General features: G+C 44.6%; 1 protein-coding gene across 3 annotated transcripts in view; it reads left to right on the top strand.

Moving 5' to 3' along the window:
* Positions 1 to 20,171, top strand: part of Ctnnal1 (catenin alpha-like 1) — a 67,232-nt gene that overhangs the window by 10,151 nt on the left and 36,910 nt on the right. Inside the window, 2 exon segments of one of the 3 annotated variants that reach the window (NM_001106649.1) lie at positions 1,123 to 1,369; positions 18,008 to 18,197. In NM_001106649.1, the coding sequence (NP_001100119.1) occupies positions 1,232 to 1,369; positions 18,008 to 18,197 (328 nt within the window). In that variant the 5' untranslated portion in view covers positions 1,123 to 1,231. 3 annotated transcript variants of the gene reach the window in all.

Raw genomic sequence — 20,171 nt, 5'->3', positions numbered from 1 at the left:
GTAAGAACAGCCTAAGCTTTGCCATCTCTGTTACCAGAGAAAGCCGTGTTGCATTGCCAGGGGAAGCTGAGTCACGCTGCAAGCTGAACCCAGAGAAAGCCAATCTGGGATTCCTTTTTGCCCCATACATGCTCATAGCAGCTATGGTCCTTCAAAAATGCTTTCTTGCACTGGTTAGTCAGTTGCTTGAATCCTTAGGTCAGTCTAGAACCCTTCCTAAGATGCAGGCTTCTGAAAGGCCTTCCTTGGCTTTGTTCCTGGAAACTGTAGGAAAAGGAGCTTTGGCACCACAGGGATTCTGTGTGAGCTCATGGTTGGACCAAGAGAATGGATTCTTAGCCTTAAGTGACTTCTGTCAGACACATCTTTTCATTCAAGGAGTAGTTAACATGCTCCTAGCTCTTGGCTAATATTAAAAATAATTATTAAAAGTTTTTTAAAAGGTAATATTTAGCAGAGCCCAAACTTTTGTTTTTAATTCTCTTGATGAATTCTAAAGATAACTACAAAATGCACTGTGCCTTCTTGCTGAGTAGCAAGATATGTGAATGTATTATCAAATGTTTCAACTCTGTAAGAGATGTATAATCAGAATAGTAGTGGAGGTGAAATGGGACTGACTTTCCTGGGAAGACATTGAAAGAAAGATGGTTACAAGTGTAATTTGTGTCTCAGGGCAGAGGTTCAAACCCATCAAAACATGTAGAAATATTTATGGGAATTCAGAATTCATTTTTGAGGCCAATGGATTTCGTGGGAAGCTTTGTTAGGCAATCAGGTGTCCTGATTCTCCTCCTGCTCTAGATAAAATTATGCTTTGGAACACACCCTTGAGGAAATAGGCACAGGGGCGACTGGGGGGGGGGCGGGCCCGTGGGGGGGCAATGGCAGTGGGTGGGGCTACCCAGGTATTAGGGCGGAGCTGGTGGGGTGTACCACCCTAGAGGTGGAGCTGATGAGCCTGGACTGCAGCGCGCCTGACTACAGGTCAGTGGGTGGGGCTTGGAGGGGGGCAAACTAGCTAGAGTTGGGTGGCTTTGAAGGCGGGGCCAGGGCGGGGTGCAGGTCTGGGGGCGGGGTTACCGGGTCCAGGGTCTCATGGAGGCGGATCCGAAGTGGTGGCACAAGGGTAGGGGTGGGGCCTCGGTGCAGCGAGGCGGCAGGCAACCGGGAGGCTGGTTGGCGGGCGGGCAGAGGTGCGGATAGCGCGCTCTACTATCGGTGGCGGGCCATGGCCACTTCTACAGCCCCCGGTGGTGGCGGTGCGGGAGCTGTCCACTCCTCCAATGCTTCTGGCCTCGCCTTCGACTCGGGACTGGAGATTAGAACGCGCTCGGTAGAGCAAACTCTTCTGCCCCTGGTTTCTCAGGTACCGCGGTCCCTGGTCCCGGTGTGCACTGCCCGCGATGGCGGCGGGCGCTCTTTCCCCGGTCAGGCATGGCGGGGCGGGAGGCGGCGCTGTCCGGCATTCCGCGAGCACGGCGGCGGCACGGCGGGACTCGCGTGGGGGCCCAGAGCCGGCGGCTACTCCTGGGCTGGCGCTGAGGCGTTAGAGCCCAGCAGGTGCGTTGTTCGGCCTAGGCAGCCGGACCCGCCTGGCCCTGTGGCTCCGAGTGAGGCCCAGCTGCGGGTCCGTAGGACCCCTACGGAGTCCCCTGGCTCCCAGAGCCCAGCTGGCGGCCGCTGCGCAGTCGGCCGCCGCCGTCGCTGTCCGCATCCCAGGCCAGACCCAGGCGCTGGGTGCAGACTAAGGCATTCCAGTTTGTCTCCTACTCCAGCATATTCTCCAAGGCCTTTGTCCTGTTCCCTTGGTCATGTGTGGGCTCGCCCAACTCCCACCCACTCCGGCCACCTGTCCTGTCTCTCCCTGTCATTTGCCTGCCCACCACCTTTGTCTGCTAGAACTCTGCAGAGTGACAGGAAAGAGTGCTTGTGATTTAATTCTGTTTGGTGCACATCTTTTGCCAGGTCTCAGTTGGGCTCAGTGCATTATTGTATTTGTGGATTATAAAAGCAGTCTAGAATCAGCTAAACGATGCGCTTAATTTTTTTTAAAAAAAGTTTTGTTTCTCTGAGCTGAGGTATACATAACCCGAGGGCTAGAATTCCTCACCTACAGCTATGGTACTGTGCCAAACACCAAGGGAGGAATTTTGTCTTTGGCTGTGCGTTGGCGATGTGTGACTCATACTAAGCTTTGTGTAACACCTTGGTGACTCATGCCAGGATTACCAAGATTTTAGAGGTAGAAAGAATCTTAAATTATCTTACCTGACCCTAAATTAAAAGATGATTTTTTTTTTAGAACCTCAACTCCTGGCCATCAATGCCTTATATAAACACGCTTACTGAAGGGGAGGCTGTCACTATTCCACAGACCATTGAATACTGCCCGGTCCCAAGAATATTTGAAAATCATAATTATATATGCTCCCTAAATTCTTCTAATGCTAATTAAGTAAATATCCTCATTTTTCTTTCTGCATCCTGTGATTAGTGGAGTACTGGTGACTATACCTGGCACTCTGTGACCTTCACTCTTTCTGAGTAATGGACCTATGGATGAGAAGAGTTCTGCCATTTTCTTTCTAGTGCTTACACCTCCTGCCACCCTGGAGACCTTCCAGAACTCCCCATCACCAGAACAACCACACCCCATAAGTGTCGAGGAATGGAGAGGGGTGGGAGTGTTGGACTTGAAGCTGATTGGGCTTTACCCATCTATTTAGTACTGGAAGTAGGCTGTGTTCTAAGCACGTTGCCAGCGCTAACTCATTTAATTCTTGCCCACCCCTGAGGTGAGGTGTGTGGATGTTCTCAGAAGGCAGATGAAGAAATGGACTGTTAGTCAGATCAGTTGATCTGTTGTTAGGAATTTCAATTCTTTTTTTTTTTCTTTTTTTTCTTTTTTCTTTTTTTTTTTTTTTTGGTTCTTTTTTTCGGAGCTGGGGACCGAACCCAGGGCCTTGCGCTTCCTAGGCAAGTGCTCTACCACTGAGCTAAATCCCCAACCCCAGGAATTTCAATTCTTAAATGCCAAACTGAGGTTTGAATCCAGATAGTTTGGCTCCAGTAGCCTGCACTTCAGCTATGTGTCCCTTCTAGAGATGAGAGGAGGTGATGAGGTCAGCGCTGAGTAGTTACAAAGAAAAAGTTTCAGTGCAGAGAGCTGCAATCTGGAAAAACAGTAACATTGTATATAGTATCATTGCTAAAAGATTACCAGTACTATGATGGAGTTGTATTTTTTATTCTAGAACAAGAGAGTAGAGTAGAAGAGGAAAAGTGTAATTTGCTGCTAAAAATTGACTAGCAGGGGGAAAATCCTTCCATGTTTGGTATGAAGCCTGATTCAGCTTCACAGTTGAGGTTCTGTGCCCCACAGCTGTGTCTGTGCTACAGTTCCACAACTGAAATGCTTAATGGCAGACTGTCTTCAACCAAAAAAGTGAAATTCCCCATGGCATCAAGAGATGCATAAAGTATGGTTAGGGTGCTTGGCTGACAAGCCAGGAAAGTACATGAAAATAATTTAGACTGATTCCAGTTCCACTGAGTTTAAGATATCAAAACTGGGGCTGGGGACATAGTTCAGTTGGAGTGCTGGCCTTTTATACATGAAGCCCTTGTTTGAGTCCCAGTAGCACATAAACTAAGGTGGTTTATGTAAACTTGGCACTCAGGAAGTGGAGTCAGAATCAGGAGTTTGGGGCCAGCCTGACACACACACACACACACACACACACACACACACACACACACACATTCTCTCTCTCTCTCTCTCTCTCTCTCTCTCTCTCTCTCTCTCTCTCTCCTCCTCCTCCCCTTCCTCCTCCCCTTCCTCCTCCTCCTCCTCCTCCTCCTCCTCCTCCTCTTCCTCCTCCTCCTCCTCCTCCTCCTCCTCCTCCTCCTCCTCCTCCTCCTCCTCTTCTTTCCTCCTCTCTCCCTCTGTGTTTGGGAGTGGGGCTGGGGGACAGATCCTTAGAAAACTCATATGCTCAAGAGTTTCTCTTGTAAGGATACAACTCTGTTATTCTTATCCACTAATTTCCACATCTCCCTAAGGATATTTTAAGTACTTTAAGCAAGAATTTGTTATAGGTGCTGCTCTTTACATGGCATATATTTTAGTTGGTAGGTAGAGGTGGAGTGTAGGTATAGAATAGCAAGCACAAGTATCAAATGAGCTAATCAATAATAAATGCTCCTAGAGCTCAGATGCTGAATCAGGGAGGACACTGTGAAGGAGACAAGGTTGGAGGTAAACAAGTAAGATTAGCATCCCACCTTGTAAGGTGGATAGCGGTTATTTTTGTGTTAATTTACTGCTGATTCTCCCACTGAAAGACTTGACTTTTACGACTTATTCTAGAAAAACCAGGTCTTGTCAGTAATCAGAAAATCTGTAGAGTTTTCTGTCTTCACAGATTAGAAACGAAATACTTTCACAGCAATAGATACAGAAAGAACCTTCATTTTTGTTCACTTTCTCATTATAACAAATAATTGAAAACTACTAGTAGGAAATGCTCTCCTTGCTGAGGATGCAGAGCAGTGATAAGAGTGCTTGTCTAACATGCAAAAGGTCCTGGGTTCAGTCCTCAGCATTGGGGGTGGGGGCTGGTGATGCTGAAGGGCCTGGGAAATGGCTGAATGGAAAGGTGCTTGCTGTGCAAGCATGAGGACCTGAATTTGGATCCCAAACAACTGGGTAAAAGCTGGCATGGGGTAAAAGTTAGATGGAGTCTGAGAGCTGGTTCTTGAGAGATTCTCCTAAAAATCAAAGTGGAGCGGGGCAGTGATGGTGCCAGCACTTGGGAGGCAGAGACGGGTGGATGTCTGTGAGTTCAAAGCCAGCCTAGTCTATAGAATGAATTCCAAGACAGCCAGGGCTACACAGAGAAACCCTGTATCAAACAACAACAACAAAGCCAAAAAGCCAAAACAAAACAAAAAACCCAAACCAAACCAACTAAACAAACAAACAAACAAACAAACAAACAAACAAAAAAAGACAAAATTGAGAATAGTTGTGGAAGACATCTGATATTGACCTCTGGCCTCTCCATATACATACAAAGACACCAATACTTGCATAAATACATGTATATACATAACACACACAAACACACACACACACACACACACTCTAAAAACATTGCTGGAACAACCTATGTTAGCTGATAAGGGTACATAACACATACGAACACAGAAATGTTTTTGGAAAAGCCTTTGTTAGCTGATAAGGGTATCTACAGGAAACATTATAGCAACAGTAAACTTTAAAGATACATTTATATTTAAAAGGCAGAGACAAGAAGTGGTACCTGCTATCACAGACCTATTCAAACTATGCTGGAAATCCCAGGCCTTCTATAAGACAAGAAGCAACAAAAGGTACAGAGATACTAAAAGAAAAATCAGGAGCCCCATTGTGTTAAAATTATCAATATAAAAATAACACATTTATAGAATATGCATTTTATAAACAGTCAGTTGCGTTTGTCTACATTAATAAACAAAAAAGTCACTAAAATACTAATTATAGTAAGATAGTAAAATATGAGGTTACTAGAAAGATGTGTATGTATATATAGCAAAGAAAGATATCAGACTATGGAGAAAATTTTACTGAAAGCCATTGTAGATTTGGGTGACTGAGAGAAAAGTACCGTGTTCATGCCTAGACCAATAGAAAACTCAAGATACAGCTTTTCCTATTGATTGCAAATTTAATGCAATTCCAACAACAATTTCAACAGAATTTGGGCTGCTATTTGGCTGAAACGATTTTAAAAATTTATATGAAAGACCAAAGAACCAAGAATAGCCAGAAGTAAAGCAAGATGTGTGAACTTCCTCTACCTAAGTCCAGATGTGGTTGTGTGTGCTTTTAGAACCAGAATTTGGGAGTCGGGGGCAGGCAGATAACTGAGACTTGGAGGCCAGCCTGCTCTACATAGCAAGTTCCATGCCACAGAGGCTACATAGTGAGAACCTGACTCAGAAAAGGAAAACTGAAGTCAGAGGATGGGATGATGGCACAGGGCTATAATCCCAGCACACATGAGATGAGGCAGGAGAATTATTAAGTAACAGGCCATCCTGAGTGACATAATGGGACCCTGTCTAAGAAAAAGGTTGATACTATGAATATCCTAGCAATTCAACCCCTGTCTATACTTGCAGAGAAACCCCTGCATATATTTGAGACATAGAGTCCGAGTATCAATAACATTTTTACTTGAGAAGGTCCCAAATGAAAACCTACCGAAAGGTTTTAACAGGATGTTTAAATAAAGTGTGGAGTGTTTGGCCTCTGAGAGTCTATGTATGAATGAGTGGTGAGCCATAGCTGTGAGTCCTTCCTGTTGCTCGCCTTGGCAACTTTGTGGGCTCCTCTTTTTCTTACCCTTTATTTCCAGGATTTCACTCCCTATCAATAGATAGGAGAGAAAGAAGGATGGGGGGAGAAGGGAGGGAGGGAGGGAGGGGGAGAGGGAGAGGGAGAGGGAGAGGGAGGGAGAGGGAGAGGGAGAGAGAGAGAGAGAGAGAGAGAGAGAGAGAGAGAGAGAGAGAGAGAGACTGACTCTCAGGGCTCTAGCATTTATTTTTTTTTTGTTTTTTTTTTTTGTTTTGTTTTGTTTTGTTTTTATGGTTTCCAAGTTCATCAATTACAAGCTTTATTTACATAAGGAATAATTACAAGTCAAGGACCAATCAGGCTTTTTGCTGAGTCATAGAAGAGGCCCTCCTCCTCCTCCTCCTCCTCCTCCTCCTCCTCCTCCTCCTCCTCCTCCTCCTCCTCTTCTTTTTCTGTATAGCTGCAAGGGAAGCAGTGTCATCTTGACTCCACAGAGACATGTCTTGTCCAAAGTGGAGTCTTCCAAAGCAGATGCAAGCTTGGAACCTGTGGTTCCAAGGCTCAAGTTTGCTCGTGGGGTACTGCCTAAGTCCTCTCCGCGGCGGCAGCAACCGGGAAGATCTGCACCGCTCTTTCCGGGAGCCTCCGTGCACCAGGGTTCCAGATGGCGTTTGGTGTTTTCCTCTGGCGTCTGGACGTGCGCAGAGTGCAGTCTCTTCTGGCCTCCCAGGCGCGCCCGCCTCTCTGAAGGTTCAGCTCTCCCTCCCACGGGATTTGGGTGCAGAGAACTGTTTATCCAGTCTGTTTCCTTCAGGTTCCGGCGGTGTCTCAGGCGCAGGGATCCTGCCGCTCCTGGGCCCTCGCCTACGGGAACCCAGAGGCCTTATACAGTTGCCTCTTGGGCCAGGGATGTGGGCAGGGGTGAGCAGTGTTGGTGGTCTCCTCTGCTCTGCAGCCTCAGGAGTGCCCACCTGACCAGGCGGTGAGGTCTCTCTCCCATGGGGTTTGGGAGCAGAGAGCTGCTGCGGGCCGGGATCCGCGGGTGTGGGACTTCCGGGCGGTTCTAGCATTTATTTGGTTCTTTTTTTTTTTTTTTTTCCGGGGCTGGGGACCGAACCCAGGGCCTTGCGCTTCCTAGGTAAGCGCTCTACCACTGAGCTAAATCCCCAGCCCCCGGCTCTAGCATTTATACACCCTCTGAAAAGTTCCCAGAATTCCAACTTCATAAAATCGCAGAAACTATCTGCAGCTGGCAAAACTATGCTCCTGGTAGAGCACGAGACAAATCATAGTCAGCTGCTTTGGACAGTCCGAAGCAGCCCTGTATCCCCATACCTGGGATTAATATAAAAACATACTCCTATAATATTTCTGGGAGGTTTTTGTCTTTTTTTGTTTTTGTTTTTGTTTTTAATGAGTACACTGTAGCTGTCTTCATGAACACCAGAAGAGGACTTTGGATCACATTACAGATGGTTGTGAGCCACCGTGTGGTTGTTGGGAATTGAACTGAGGTCCTCGGGAAGAGCAGTCAGTGCTCTTAACCACTGAGCCATCTGTCCAGCCTTTTTCTATGTTTTTTTTTTTTTTTTTTTTTTTTAAAGAAACCAAAAGTCCAGAATTCTCACTACGCTGTCCCTCTTTTTGCCTGTTGTGGAACAAACCCAAGGTCTATGGGTACTAGGCAAGCCCGGTATATACCACTGAGCTATATCCCCAACTCTTAATGTTTTAAAAACAGGCATCTTCATAGCCTAGGCTGGACTCAAACCATCCTCCTGCCTCCACCTCCCAGTGCTAGGAGTATAGGAGGGTACCTACACAGTGGGGCCTGATGTTGCTTGTTTTTAAATCTAAACTTGTTTAAAAAGCTCCAGGCTAAGAACTAGACACCCACGTTTTAAATGCTCTTCTTTTCCTGACACCAAGCCATTCCTATTTACAATGCTTTTATCCGAGGGAGGGAAGAGGATGCCTCCACCCTGGTATGGAATGTCATTCTGCCCTTGGGCTTTTCCTGTGCATGCTTTCCTCTAGTCATCCCTATAGGACCCTTTTTCCTGTCACTCCATTTTTTCCATCTCTCTTTGCCTTGGGAGCATTTCGGACTCTCCATCTCAGCAGGGTTTGTGGGAGAAGGTAGTGAAAGAGTGGTTTTCTCTTCTTGCTGATTGGAGCAATGGATCTAGGCGTGCCTTTGACAGCAAAAATGAAGGTTGGAATGTTCAAATGAGGCTCTAACCGAGTGAACGTGCCTGCCTCTGCTGCCTCAAAAGAATGTGACCTTGGATGGTGTGTTTCAGGTACATGCTGTTCCATACGGCAAATTAGCCAACTTCACATTCTTAATTCTGAGAATTTACTGATGAGTTAGATCCAGGCAGGAACGTCTCTATCTCAGACTGGCTTTTAGATTATCCTTTAGGTCCTCCAGCATTGGACTCTGTACTTTCTTTCCTCCCAGTTTCCTGTTCTATTTGCTTTCTTGCCTCTTCACAAAGTAAGTAGTTCAAGAACGCCCCCGAAAATGAAGTGTCAATGTTAGTTTTAGAAATTCAGAATGTCCCCAAACACGAGAAAACAGAAAACAAGGGTGTGACTGACACTATTCTAAACACAGTGATTAACACTTGTTTATTTCACACGATAGCCTGAGTTTATTATTGCCTCCTTCCTGCAGATGGGAGCTGTTACAGGGAGGCTGATAACTACTTACATCTTCCCAGGGCTACAACCCAGGCAGTGGTGGGAGTCACGGCCCTAACTGCTGGGATGTTCCTGTTTGCCTTCATGACAACCTTATGCAGATGATCTCACAAAAGCCCTTGTCCTTTGCTGTCCCAGCCTAGTTTCCCCACCCCCGCCTGCCCCGCCCCCCCCAGTACCTTCTTTGCCCTCTGGTTCTTTCAGGCATTTCCTAGGACGTGCTGTAGATATGTCTGTTGGGACAACTGTAAGTGGTCACTCTGAATATTGTTCCTAGTTTTCAAGGATAATAGCTAACTTTTTTATTTGGCATATTAGAGCTTTGGAAGTTCTCTCGCCCCCACCTCGATCCTTAGTGTAATCCAAGGAGATAGAGAGGTGTGGTGATTAAGGGGAGGGCAGCTTTTGGCTCTGTGACCCTGGGCATATTCGTAACCTCTTCCAACTTTAGGCATTTGATCTGAATATAATGAAAATAGGTGGATACCCAATGGAAGTTAGGGATGTAAGCATTAAATGAATTTATATATGCAAAAGATACAAACTAGTACTTTTATACATAATAAATCTTAGTCTTATCTTTTATATAGGGAAATTAAAACAAAATCTCAATTTCATAGAAGTATGTTAAGGGGGCTGGAGAGATGGCTCAGTGGTTAAGAGCACTGACTGCTCTTCCAGAGATCCTGAGTTCAAATCCCAGCAACCATATGGTGGCTCACAACCATCTATAATGAGATCTGATGCCCTCTTCTGGTGTGTATGAAGATGGCTACAGTGTACCTATAATATATACATAAATCTTTTTAAAAAGTATGTTAAGTATGTATAAAACAGGGTTGGAATAATTAAACTAAAATGTTCACAGATGATAGGACACTTTGTGTTAGTTATTCTTTGAAGTTTTCCTGTGTTTACCCTCTTTCTTGTTTTAGGAATAAACAACATGTATGCTTTCTCTTCATTTTTACTGTTTTTAATTATGTGTAGGTGTGTATGCACATGTAAGTGGACAGGCCCGGGAGGCTGGAGGTGTTGGCATCCTTTGCCGCTGGAGTTAGATTGTCATGAACTGCTGGATGTAGGTTCTGGAGTCTGAACTCAGGACCCCAGGAAGAGCAGCAAGTGCCCTCAGCCACCCAGCCCTGAGGCTGTCTTTCTAAACATTTGAAAATGTTGGGACATAAGTAGATCTTTGAATAAGGAATTTTATGAATTGAATTAACTCCTCTAAATATCGATTTGCAATGACTGCCTTAGGAATGAGCATTTTCCAGAATGCTTCCAGTAAGAGGAAGACAGCCACACCTAATTGTGCCCAGGGGAGGATGCTTAGAGTGAAAGCAAAATGCTTGCTTGGGAACTGAACAATAGTTAGTGCTTTAGGCTAATCGCAGGATCTGTTTTTGATAATTGGAAAATTGTTATGCGAATACGGAATGTAATGAGCACAGTGTCTTAGTCTGGGTCGCTGTAATAGCAACACTGAGCTGGAGCCCAGCATATGGGATGTCTTGTTCAAACCCTATCCCACGGATGAGCAGTAGGCTCCTTAAACGACAAGGATTTACTCTGGCAGTCTGGTAGCCGGGTGGCCTAACATCAAAGTGCCCAGGGTTAAGCGTTCAGTGATGTCACCGTCGTCTTCTTGTCCTGATACGTTGATATAAGGGGCAGGGCCCCTTGCTTTCTCTTCTGAGGGTATTAAATCCTATTCATGGGAGCTCTGAGTTCATGGCCGATCACTTTCTAATAATTGTGTGTTAGGATGCCCCACATGAATGGAGTGGTCAAAGCCATTCCCATTCTTTTCAGTCTGTAATCTCTTACGTGATAGCTTGAAATGGTGGTCAGGGTCTCTGTCTACATCTGGAACTGTGAGTTCCCTAGTGTCTGCCAGGTCTGAGGGACTACAGGGGGAAGGGTGGATTCCATGTCTGTGCCTGCTCTTCCCAGTCCTGTCTCAGGTGTCCACCACCACACTGGTGTCTTTCATGCCTGTCATCCTGCTTCGGACATCATAGCACAACTGTCCTCACAGTTCACTCTGGTGATCGTGCCTTTGTGACTGTGAATGGGCTCCCAGGTACCATTTGTGCTGAAGAAAAGGTTCAGTCCCTTGGAATCAAGAAAGGAGCAAGAATGCCTGAGCGGGGGTGGGGAGGAGGGGGACTTAGCTTACTCAGATTTTAAATGTATTAAAGCTTTATTATAAAGAACTTGCAGCCAGGTGCCATGACATATACCTTTGATTCTAACATTTGGGAGACTGAGGCAGGCTGATTTCTGAGACCAGTCAGGGCTACGTAGAATGAAAGATGAAAACCAAACCAAACTAAAAGAATCTGCAAAACAGACAATCGCAAAGCAAAAGTAACTCTCCTTAACTTTATGCATCTCAGTGAACTTGTGTACAGTTAAAGCAGTCATTCTGAAGCCGTGGAGAGTCACGCTGGATTTTATACATTCACTATCAATTATATTTGATGTACTTATCTACCACCAAAAATAAATAAACAAAAAAACAAATAATCAATCCAAAAAATTAGCCTCCTCAGTGACTGAGAATTTACTTCAAAACACACATATGACATATGTTTACTTCTACATAACATAATGCCTCAAAACTTAGTGGATTAAAATAAGTCAGATCCTTAGAACCTCGAGTTTGAGAGCCGGGAATTACTTGGCTGGCTCCAGATGTCTTCTCTGTGCTGTCTGGAAACCTGAGAATCTGTAGCTTTGGCAACTAGCCTTAGTTCTTCATCCTGGGAGACTTCCCATGGTTCCAGAGTGAAGGGGTTAGAGATCAAGACATGGAAACCCAGGGAGACCATGACTTTGCCTCTAGCGTAACAGCACAGTTACTTCTGCTTTACTCTGTGTGCTGAGACAGAAGATACCCCTGCTTCCAGCTGCGGTGCTGGGATTTCAGGCCTGTTGTCATAGCCCTGGTGTGTGGGGCTGGGAACTGAACCCAGGGCCTAGAGCATGCTAGCTCGGCCAGCCTCTACCTCCTGATGTACATCCCTGCTCATTCTGCTAGAAGTAACTAAGGAGAAGGGGTGGAGGCTTTGCCTCTGGTAGGAAGCAATAGCAAAGAACTTGCGCTCTCTAACAACCTCTGTGGAAAATTGTTCCCTTTCTTCCATTGTAGACAACCTCTCCTGAAGCATCAGCTTGGATCATAAGGTTGACCTGGAAATCTGGCTTTTTATAGATAGCCATTTCCCAAATGTAACTCTTTCTAGCTGTAGGAAAAATAGGGCATGCAGGATGTTTTGTAGGCCTATACTAAAAAACAAGGAAAGAAAAAAAAACTACTGGTTAATAGCTTCCTAAAATGCACCTGGATCCAGGTTGGCAGTTCCTTAATTAAAACTCAAGTCCGAGAATTGTCTTCATGTCTTGGCATTGGCTTCTCAGTTGCTCGCCCTTTCTTATGAATGGCAGCCCTTGTTTGTTTGCTAGTTTCTCAGTCTGTGGAAACTTGGCGGTAAGAACTCCTTCAGCTCATATTGGTGCTTTTAAAAAAAAAAAAAAAAGTCTGGGCTGATGATGTTTCTGCCAGTGTGATTAATTTTGTTTGTTGTCCTTTGAGTCATGCTATACTCCATGAGTTAGACAAAGCCAACTCCACGAGCTGTGCAGAGGTCACCTCCTCTCTGCCCTCTGACTCCTTGGACAGCTGGAAGACAAGTGTCCAAGCTCCGAATGCCAATGGCAAGACTTTACAGTCGGTCCCTTAGCGTCCGTCTTTAGATTTGGCTTTCTTGACAGTGCCTTAGATTTGACTTTTGCCTGCAAGCCATTTATGATTTTATCATGGTGAGCCATCTGGCTAAGAATTTTCAAAAGCAGCAAGTTGTGGCTTGACTTTATTTAACAGTGTTTGATTTAACTTCTCTCTGTTCACTTCTATTTTATTGCAATCAATAGCCCCTTCGAACCCCTTCAAACCACCTTAGCTAGACCACCTAACTCTTGAAGGATATTTTCTACTTTCCTTATTATTAAGGGTGATCTTCTGCCACTACAGAATACGGATTCTTTCCCTCTAGTTTCTAGTGAATTTTTTTCACCTAAAAAACAAACGAACAAAAAAACAATCCCCCAAACCTGTGTGTGGGGGTGGAGAAAGGAGAAAGGTATGTGAGAAGTTGTGTGTTGTGTGCTACAGTGTGTGTGTGTGTGTGTGTGTGTGTGTGTGTGTGTGTGTGTGTGTGTATGTGTGTGTAGGTCAAAGGATAAGCTTGGATATCTTTTTTAACCTTTTATCTTCTTTGAGTCTCTTTTTGTTTGTCGTTGGGTAGGCTAGGCTAGCCGACCCATGATCTTTGAGAGATTCCCGTCTCTACCTCCCATCTCCCATAGCAGTTTTAGGAATTTGGATGTCCTTTTTGCTGCATTTACTTGGGTTCTGGGATTTAAATTCAGGCCGTCACACACTTTACCTACTGAGCCGGCTCCTTAATCCCTTTCCCACTTTTCCTTTTTTTAAATAAGATTTTCCATACACTTTTGTTGTGGTCTGAATATTGCTTTCCCCTCACACTTCTTAAATTAGAACTTAATCCCCATGGTAATGTTAGGCCTTTGGGGGGGGGGTTGAGTCGTGAACGAGACTAATGCTTTGGGTGGAGTCTGAGGGACTTGTTTACTTCATCTACCAAGTGGAGATCCAGAAAGCACTACCCAGACCTGGCCCTCACCACACACCAGGTCTTATGGAGGCCTGAACTGGGCTTTGTAGAACTGCAAGCAGTGGGTTCCTATAGGACCAGATGAAGGTATTTGTTTTGGCATCCCAAACTGACTAGGAGAGTTTCCCCAAAGTCTCCTGCTTCTGTACAGTGCCCTCAACATTCTTGGGGCTTTTTACTCACCCCCCAAAGTCCACTCAAACACAGTCTCAAGTTTTGGGTTTTGTTATAGCATCTCTCCAGATGCAGATACCAGAATCTGTGTCACTTGTTTATCAGTGAAAGACAACGCCTTCATTAGTTTCTATCTCTGTGCTTAAACACCCTGATTAAAGCAAGTCTGGGGAGAAAGGGTTCGTTTTTGCTTATAGTTCTAGGAAGAATATAGCCCATCATGGTGAGAGGAGTAAAGAGAAAACAGAAAGAGGGGCCAGGGCATATGATGTCAATGCCAGCGTTGTGTGGTGCTGTACCTAAGTGGGTCTCTGTAAGTTACAGGCCAGCCCAGGCTTCATAGTGAGAACCTGTCTCAGACAAGCAACCTCAGTGGGTATTCCCAGTGACACATTCTTCTTCAACAGAGTTCCTTTTCCTGTACCAGTGGTTCCTAACCCTCTTAATGCTGTGACCCTTTAATACAGTTCCTCGTGTTGTGGTGACCCTCAATCTTACTTTTTTTTTTTTTTTTTTTTTTTTTTTTGGTTCTTTTTTTCGGAGCTGGGGACCAAACCCAGGGCCTTGCGCTACCTAGGCAAGCGCTCTACCACTGAGCTAAATCCCCAACCCCTCAATCTTACTTTTGTTGCTACTTCATAACTGTAATTTTGCTACTGTTATGAATTGTATAAATATCCGATATGAAGGATATCTGATATGTAACCCTTATGAAAGGGTCGGTTGACTCCCCAAAGAGGTTGTGACTCACAAGTTGAAAGCCACTGTCCTAAAGTATCTATAATCTTCCCAAACAGTGCTACCAGATAGGGAATTAGTGTTTAAGCTCATGAGTCTGGGGTGGGGTGGGGGCGGACATCTCATAGTCATACCTAGCAAATTAACTCAAGTTTAGTGCCTAAAACAACAAACATTTGTCTTACAGTTTCTGTGAGTTAAGAATTCTGTAGTAGTTTATTTTACACAATGGTTCTAGACCAAAGTCCATCACAGAACTGCAATAGAGGTGTTTGGCTGGGTCTGTGGAAATCTAAAGTCTTGAACTGGCCCAAGTTCACTCATCTGTCTGTTGAAAACCTCAGTTCTGCTGCATCTGTTGCCTGTGGCATCAGTTTCTCTCTCCCTGTGGTTGATCCCAGAGGGAGGGAGGGGAGCAGAAACACACCACACACACACACACACACACACACACACACACACACACACACACACACACGCACTACACTCACACTACACACACACTACACACACACTACACACGCACACTACACACACACACACACACACACACACACACACACACACACAAAGGTGCATGTGTGTGCTGACAGACAGACACAGACAGAGGGACAGACAGAAAGAGATACCATCACAGTATCCTGAAAGTAACCAGAAATGTAAGGTCCATTGTTATTTTCTCATGAGAAGTAAGTTTATACTTGGGAGAGAAACAAAGTTACTCCCTCCTTGATGGAGTGGTCTGAAGGAGTTTTTTAATATGTTTCAAAATCACAGAGATTATACCACATTCCTGCCTAAAAACCTTCCTGTGGCTCCCAGTAATGCACAGAACACAATTTTGTTGAAGCATAATCTCATTCTGTAGCTCAAACCGGCCTGCAGCTTACAGTCCCTGGAATTGCAGATATGCACCACCATGCCCAGCTCAAAACGTGCATTCTTTGCTCTGCTTCCCAGTCATCCAGGGCCAGCTCCTGGCTGTCCGTCAGGGGCTCCTGGCCATCCGTCACAGGCACTGGCTTGTGCCTGTCACTTTGCTCACTGCTTTTGTCACTCTGGCCTCACTTCAGTCCTTAACAGGCCAGGCTCATGCCCAAAGCTTCTCACCGCTCAGTTTCTGTTCTCTGAAATACATTGGTAGTCTGCTACTATCAATTCCACTTTCTCAGAGGAGAAAGAGCAGCCAATCTCAGGTGGCTTCCGGGTACAATACATTGTTATATTTTTCACAGAACACCCATTAAAATTATTTCTCTAATACTGTGGTTCTTCATCTGAGTGTAGCACAGACCTTTTCATCATTCATTGATGTTTCCCCATTTTTTAGAGTTTTATTTCATCTATGAAATATATTTTGTGATTGAATTGTCATTCCGTTATACTGCAAACATTGGAGGTAGTATTGTATGTCTCATTCATGCGTGTATCCTGTTTTAGTTACTGTTGTATTGTTGTGAAGAGACGCCATGATCAAGGCAACTGTTAAAACAGTAAGCATTGGAGTCTCGTACAGTTTCAGAGTGTAGCAGACAAGCATGCCACTGAAGCAGTAACTGGGAGCTTGTGGATCAGTACTTCTTGACCTACAGGCATCAAGCAGAGAGAGAGACTGGGCCTTCCAAGGACTTTTAAAACCTCAAAGCTCACTCCCAGAGACCTGCCTCCTCCTCCAATAAGGCCTCACCTAGACCTTCCAAACAGTTCACCAACTGAGCTAAGCGTGCAAATACATGAGCCTATGGAGGACACGCTTACTCAAGCCACCACACATCCTGAGGTCTTGGCAGCTAACAGATATTAAACACTTGTATTGAAATAATGTGTTGAAACGATACAGTAGATGAAAATAGTGGCAGGGCTTGGGAGAGATAGCTCAGTGAGTAAAACGCCTGCACCGCCAGCATAAGGACTGGGTTTGATCCCAGGACCCAGTTAAAAACCCAGATATAGTGCACATCTGGAATCCTAGTGCTGCAGAAGAGGAGGGAGACAGAAGGATCCTTGAAGCTCCCTGGCCAGCCACTGTAACTGAGAATACTCGGGGTTTACTGGAAGACCTGGTCTTAAATAGGTGGAGAACCATTGAGGAAGATATCCAAAATCAGCCTCTGGCTTCAACACACACACTCACACATGTGTACACATATGAACACATGTACACATACGCAAAAAATAAAATAATGTAAGGCTTTCAGTATATTTCTCTGTGTCACTTAAGCTCATTCCTCATGGTGCTGGCCACCCCAAGATTCAAATTTAGACATTTCCATTTATCTTAAGCTCTTAATACCTTAACTTAAAAAATGCTTGGTGTAGAATGCTTTCCTCTTATATTCTGTTTTGGGTCTTTTTTAAATGTAAGTTTTATTTTACGTGTGTGGATATTCTCTTGCATGTATGTTTGTGCACCATTTGTGTATCTGTTACCCATAAAGACTAGAAGAGGGTGTTGGATCTCTGGGACTAGAGTTACCGACAGTTGTGAGCTGCCATGTGGGTGCTGGGAATTGAACCCAGGTCCTCTGGAAGAGCAGCCAGCCAGTGCTCTTAACCAGTGAGCCATCACTTTTATCTAACATTTTAAAATAAATATTTTGCATATGTGTATTGTACATGTGTTACTTTTCTAAGACGTTTAAAAGATTTTCATTTGTTTTAATGATATATACATGTCATTCTATATTTTAGTTCAAGGCTTAAAACTAAATGATAAAACTCTTGGTATATCATGGATTGTGGGGCTGCTGATATAACAAAACTGGCTTGAAAGAGTAGATTGCACTGGCCATTCTAAAGCTGTTAGTGAGTCCAGCAAACTTGTGTGGCTCAAGTATCATTTTACAGTGCTGGGAATAGAACCAAGGGTCTTCCATGTGCTAGGCCAGCTCTGCCACTGAGCTACACTTCCACTGCATAAGTCCCATTTGTATAACCCATTTGTGAGCAGTGGAGGGCAATGCCGGGAAAGGTATCTTTACTTAGAGCAGCTTAGGTAGAACTGAGGAAAATGTGTGCTGTGAATCTGCGATTTGCCCTGCTGTGTTCTCAAATCTTGAAGATTTGTTGGAAAATCTGAAGAGTGTCTGAAAGTGTGTGTCCGATTATCACCCTCAGTTGACCTTATAATCACAATTAATAAAAACACTGTCTAGGGAAATAATGCAAGATGTTCCGCTGCCCAGCCCCTGGGCTGCAAGGTCTGAAGTGATGATTTGGTCTCGTGGATGAGTCTGGTAGGCTGGGTTTAATTTTCTTGGCCTTTGTGATTTTTTCTTTTAAGTATTGAGATAAAAGTTGCTTCTTTTTTGTTAATTTTCAGATTACCACACTTATTAACCATAAAGATAATACCAAAAAGTCTGATAAGACTCTGCAAGCGATTCAGCGCGTGGGACAAGCTGTCAACTTGGCAGTTGGAAGATTTGTTAAAGTAGGGGAAGCTATAGCCAATGAAAACTGGGATTTGAAAGAAGAAATTAGTATTGCCTGCATCGAAGCTAAACAAGCAGGTATGTGTTTATCTACCTTTGGTTTGTTGCTCGATTGCTGTTTGTTTTGTTTTGTTTTGTTTGTTTTAGGAAACAAAGTCCTTGCTAGCCTGGAACTTTCTTTGAGGCTTCAAATTCAGAGATCCACCTGCTTCTCCCTCTGCCAAGCCATGTGAAGCTGCACCCAGCTCTTGTTTCCTTCTTGAGGTGAGTTTCACTCCATAGCCCAGGCTGCCCTCAAACATAGTGGGAGTCCTCCTGCCTCAGTCTCCCAAGTGCTGATATTACGGGTGAACATCACTGCTCCCAGCTGTGAACATTTATTTTATTTTATTTTATTTTTTTTCTGGAGCTGAGGACTGAACCCAGGGCCTTGTGCTTGCTAGGCAAGCGCTCTACCATTGAGCTAAATCCCCAACCCCGAACATTTATTTTAAAGACTATCCCAATTCCATTGTTCTGAATATTATGACAAGTACATTATTATTTATTTACTTTGAAGCAGTCTCACTTATGTAGCCTGGTTATTCTAGAACTCACTGGGTAAACCATGTTGACTTTTAAGTTGGTGTGATCCTCCTGTCTCTGGATTTCAAATGCTAGAATTACAGCTGTGTACCACTACACGTGAGAAAACTTAGGCATTTGGTTTCTACAATGCTGGAGATTGAACCCAGGGCTGTTTTTATACTAAGCACCACCAACCCTTTAGGTTTACTTTGAGTTAAGAGATGCAGCCAGAAGGTGGTGGTGCATGCCTTTAATCTCCCGCACTCTGTGAGTTCGAGGCCAGCCTGCTCTACAGAGAGAGTTCCAGGACAGCCAGAGCTAAAAACAAAGAAATCCTATCTTGAAATACAAACAAATCAAAACATTAAAAAAATATATCCTAGATTATTAACGACCTAGGTTGGCTTTTAGGGATGGTGGGCTCCTTCCGACTCCAGTCCTCAGCCTGACACATAGACTGGTGACATGTCATGCTGACTGAGGTAGGTTATACAGAGAAGAGATTGAGAGAGGGTTAAGAAGGAAGGCAGGGAGATTTCATGGGAAGCGTTTACATGCAAACAGCTACATGCAGACAATGTGATAGGGTTACAGAGGACAGGAAAGAACTCACAGCATACTTGCTGATGAGGCTGAACAGACAGGACATGGTTGTTAACCACAGGAGAGGGAGGACCCTAGCCTGACTCTTGGGCTTCTAGCCATTTGTTGGTTTAGGGAACAGCTTTATGTGGGACGCAGAGGAGATGGCCTCACCTTATTTATAGTTTATATTTTTTCCATCATAAAAAAGGATTTGAAGTGGGCCACAATAAAAGACATGTCAAGTGAACCTATTAAAGTCAGAGAAAAAATATACCAGAGTCTTTGGCAAAGATGAATATTTAACTAAGCAGTAAATTTATCTTTGTACTTCCTGGAAAGCAAGACAAAAATGGGAGAAACAAAGGGTTATATAACCCTCATTGTTTGCTGAGAGGAAACAAACCAGTTTGTAAGAGGAGAGTCCTGTTTTCCTGGCAGAACATTATTCTGTGGGCACTGATACAGAACGTTACAGACACAGTGGGCAATGCAGAGAGATGGGCCCTGTACAGCACGTTACAGACACAGTGGGCAATGCAGAGAGATGGGCCCTGTACAGCACGTTACAGACACAGTGGGCAATGCAGAGAGATGGGCCCTGTACAGCACGTTACAGACACAGTGGGCAATGCAGAGAGATGGGCCCTGTACAGCACGTTACAGACACAGTGGGCAATGCAGAGAGATGGGCCCTGTACAGCACGTTACAGACACAGTGGGCAATGCAGAGAGATGGGCCCTGTACAGCACGTTACAGACACAGTGGGCAATGCAGAGAGATGGGCCCTGTACAGCACGTTACAGACACAGGGGGCAATGCAGAGAGAACACAAAGGCAGTCTTGAGTTGTTCCTGATAACAGCACTTGCTGAAAGCAAGAGGGGCAGGATGGGATTTACA

The sequence above is a fragment of the Rattus norvegicus genome, chromosome 5, assembly GCF_021556685.1.
Source record: "Rattus norvegicus strain SHRSP/BbbUtx chromosome 5, alternate assembly SHRSP_T2T, whole genome shotgun sequence".
In the NCBI taxonomy this organism is placed as follows: domain Eukaryota; kingdom Metazoa; phylum Chordata; class Mammalia; order Rodentia; family Muridae; genus Rattus; species Rattus norvegicus.
The sequence above is the reverse complement of the archived record's forward strand: the minus strand, read 5'-3'. Positions and strand labels throughout refer to the sequence as shown.